Genomic DNA, 4,055 nt, shown 5'->3' with positions numbered 1-4,055 from the left:
GTGAGTTCGAGACCAGCCTGATCTACAGAGCTAGTTCCAGGACAGGCTCCAAAACCACAGAGAAACCCTGTCTCGAAAAAAGCAAAAAAAAAAAAACCAGAAGGTCGTGAGTGGATCCTAGATATACAAATATCTGTGTGTAGGGCAGAGCCAGAGAAGTGACCCGAGCTCTCTAGAATAGTCCAGAAGGTCGTGAGTGGATCCCAGATATTGGACGGTTGGAATTTTGTTATGCTTTGATTTGACTGTGACTGTTCCCTAATTTTTTTTTTCACCTTGAAGTAAGAAAGTATTTTACAGGATAAATAGCCCACAATTGAGAGACCTGAATTTTAAGACACTTTGTATTTTTATTAAAGAGATTGGCTATTTTAAAGGGGCTGAAGTTTTAAATGTGTTTGAGTTTGTAAAGACTGTGTTTTGAAAGTTATTTGAGATCTTGGGGATGAATAAGAAAGGAAGGGTTGTGACTTGGTAGTGACGTGTTTGTGCGTTGACACAGTCTAGAGTCGTCAGAGGAAGGGGCTCAGCTGAGGAAATGCTTCAGCGAGATCCAGCTGTAAGGCGTTTCCCCATTTAGTGCTCAGTGGGGGAGATCCCAGCACATGGTGGGTGGTGCCACCCCTGGGCCGCTGGTCCTGGGTTCTATAAGAAGGTGGACTGGGAAGCAAGCCAGTAAGCAGCTCCCTCCATGGCCTGTCCTTATTTCCTAAGGTGATGAACAGCAATGCTGAAGTGTAAGCCTGGTAACTCCCTTCTTCCCCAGCTTGCTCTTTCTTTGGTCGTGGTGTTTTGTCACTGCAGTAGTAATCCTAACTAGGACAGTAGCTGTGACCTGGAACACTCTGTGCAGTCCAGACTGGCCTCAGAGATCCTCTGATGCCCGAATGCTGGCTACTGCACCATACCTGGAGTCTTTATGTCAAGTATCTGATATAACGTGGGTTCGAAAGCTGGCTCGGTGGGTAAAGATGCTTACTGCCTAAGTTGAGCACGTAAGTTTGGCCTCCTGGACCACATGGTAGAAGGAGAGAACAAATCCAGAAGGTAATCCTGGGACCTGTACATGCACAAAACAAAAATATAGTAATAAACATGAGAACAGTGTATAAAAGGTCCAACTCTGTGATACAGGAAATGAAACCATAAGCATATATTGAAAGGGTAGTTTTGCAGGCCTATAATTCCAGCATTTAGAAGGCTGAGGCAGAAGAATCAGGAGTTCAAGGTCAGCCTGGTTCATGTCAAATTCCAGGCCAGTAGGGTTACATAGTGAACCCCCCCCCCCCAAAAATGTTATCTAAGGTTTTATAGGGTGCTGAAAGGGAAGCCATAGCAGCCATTATCCCATCAGCAGTAGTTGGGTCAACTGTATATCAAAATGGATGTTTCTTGAGACAGGTTCTTTGAGGAATTATCTGATTGGCTCGGCATAGGTTCCATATCTGACTACTTACTGTACCAAGTCCACAGGGAGGACCTGCCCATTTTAGTGTCCACTCAGAACTATAACCATGGTGCTTTATTAAAGATATTGGGGAACCAGAAGGGCATGGCGGTGCATACCTTTAATCCCAAACTCAGAAAGCAAAGGCCTGCAGAGCTCTTGAGTTTAAGGCTAATCTGGGCTGCCTGTACAGTGAGACAACAGACAAGGTGGATGGACAGTAAGGAGCCACGCTGAAGAATGTCCTCTAGGCTCCACATATGCGTGTGTGCACACATAGAGAAACACTGGAATTATTAGTGAGGAAATGAGATTGCTTTGCAGTCTTAAAATTCATGACGCCTGTTCTACCTCACAAGGAGGCCGTGCAAGTCTTTCCCCTACCAGATTGCTTTTGTTCACACAGATAATAGAGGAATTGGCAGATGCCCTGACCTACTGTCATGAGAACAAGGTGATTCATAGGGACATCAAGCCAGAGAATCTCCTGCTGGGCCTCAGGGGTGAGGTGAAGATTGCAGACTTTGGTTGGTCTGTGCATACCCCCTCTCTCAGGTAGGTCAGGTGCGATGGGGGTGAGACCCTCATACCATTGAGGAGTTTTCTAGGTGAAATCATCTCACATGTTAAGACCCAGATACAGACTGAGGCTTGTATTTGGGCACCATTTTTTCCAAATGCATACATCTAAAATGCGTTTTCAGGGTGAGAGATTTGGGTTGAGTGATGGGTCAGTGGGCAAGAGCATTTCCTTTGGAAGCACAGAGCTGAGGGATGGAAATAGGCAGCTCCTGGAAGCTTGCTGGCCAGACTGCCTGGCTGAAATGACTAGGTAAGGTTCAGAGAAAGACCTTGCCTTAAAAGAATAAAGTGGAGAGCAATAAAGACACTGAGCGTGTGTGCGTGTGTGTGTGTGTGTGTGTGTGTGTGTGTGTGTGTGTAGGCCCAACCAGAGCTTTTCTTTATTAGTATGTGCCTTTGCCAAAAGATTCCATGTAAATTAGTAAGCATTCCAGGAATGAATTTTTCTGTGTTGATAGCTACATTTGCTTGGATCCTCGTGATAGATCATAATTATATTATGTTCCAAATCTTCCTTTTCACTCTGTAGACCAGGCTGGCCTCAAACTTAGAGCAATTCTCCTGTCTCAGGTGTGATTTACTACACCTGACTGAATAATTTTAAAGCATGGGATTAATGCATTTTCCTTTACAGTACTTGCCTTCTCTTGAGTTTTCGGGTTTTGTTTTGAATTTTTAATCTTATGTGTATGGGTGTTTGCCTGCATGTGTGTCTTGTACACTTGTCATACTTGGTGCCCAGTGCTCATGAAGGCCGAAGAGGGCATCAAATCCCCTGGAACTGGAGTTGTAGATGGTTATGGCTGCCATGTGGGTACTGGGAAGTCCATACAGGGTCCTTAGCCACTGAGTCATCTCTCCAGCCCAGCCTTCTCTGAATGATTGACAGTTTCTCATGTTATAGTCCTGCCTGGCCTCTAGCTCATTCTAGCCGCAAACGCACACTATTCTTTTCTACCTCCCACCTTCTCAAGTGTCAGGATTAGAGATATGAGCCACCTATACCTTCCCTGAACCTTAAAGAATTCTTTGTGTATCCACATGTGTGCTCAGCAGGGAAGATGTCTCTCAACTCCGCCCATGCTCAGCACTCTCTTCTGTGTCCTGCTCTAGGAGAAAGACGATGTGCGGGACTCTGGACTACCTGCCGCCGGAAATGATTGAGGGAAGAACGTATGATGAGAAGGTGGATCTGTGGTGTATTGGGGTGCTCTGCTATGAGCTGCTGGTGGGAAATCCTCCCTTCGAGAGCAGCACTCACAACGAGACATACAAGCGCATCCTCAAGGTGAGCTGGCCACACGTGCGGAGTCCCACACATCAGGGAGCCAGCACTGCCTGCTGAGGGTGGGAGTGCTTACAGGAGATTCTGACAGAACCCAGAGGACATGAGCTAAAGAGATAAACTAGGTCGTCATTCTTCTTCCCTGGCTCATTAGGTGGATTTGAGGTTTCCTCAGTCGGTTCCTGTGGGGGCACAGGACTTGATCTCCAAGCTTCTTAGGTACCATCCCTCGGAACGACTGAACCTGGACAAGATCCTGAAGCACCACTGGGTCCGGGACCACTCTCGTAGGATGCTGCCTCCCTGTAATCAGACGGCTTCCTGAGCTCTGCCTGTTTCTATTAGTTTGTGTTTTTCTCCAGGCTCTGTTACTTCATCTGTTTTGCTTGTTTTCCCTTGTAAGATGTGAATTAAAACTGATTAATATCAATCTTTTTGGTTGTGTGAGTTAGCATGTCAATGTGATAGAATCTTTTGTCTTGCGTGTGTGGTGGGGGTGAAGTCCAGGGTTCCATATCTGGTATCTCCCTCTATTGCTCCCTGTTTGGTTGGAAGCATCACCTCAGCTCCTAACATCCTTATCCAAAGAGTCTGGAATGTTTGGTTGGGGGCTTCACCCCAGCTCCTGGCATCCATTATGGAATGTTGGGTGGAAAGTTCCATATCAAGCCCCTTCCCCTGGGAGTTGCCACAGTCTAGACTCCCTCTCTGAGAAATCCTGCCAAATGGTCACCCCGCCCC

General features: G+C 46.4%; 1 protein-coding gene across 1 annotated transcript in view; it reads left to right on the top strand.

Annotated features, from left to right (window-relative positions):
* Aurkc (aurora kinase C) overlaps positions 1 to 3,704 on the top strand; it is a 7,338-nt gene extending 3,634 nt beyond the window's left edge. The window contains exons 5-7 of the mRNA XM_005369279.3: positions 1,854 to 2,002; positions 3,143 to 3,317; positions 3,469 to 3,704. Coding sequence (XP_005369336.1) covers positions 1,854 to 2,002; positions 3,143 to 3,317; positions 3,469 to 3,639 — 495 coding nt within the window. The 3' untranslated portion in view covers positions 3,640 to 3,704. The remainder of the gene's footprint in view (positions 1 to 1,853; positions 2,003 to 3,142; positions 3,318 to 3,468) is intronic.
* The last annotated feature ends 351 nt before the right edge of the window (positions 3,705 to 4,055 follow it).

The sequence above is a fragment of the Microtus ochrogaster genome, unplaced genomic scaffold (genome assembly GCF_000317375.1).
Source record: "Microtus ochrogaster isolate Prairie Vole_2 unplaced genomic scaffold, MicOch1.0 UNK47, whole genome shotgun sequence".
In the NCBI taxonomy this organism is placed as follows: domain Eukaryota; kingdom Metazoa; phylum Chordata; class Mammalia; order Rodentia; family Cricetidae; genus Microtus; species Microtus ochrogaster.
The sequence above is the reverse complement of the archived record's forward strand: the minus strand, read 5'-3'. Positions and strand labels throughout refer to the sequence as shown.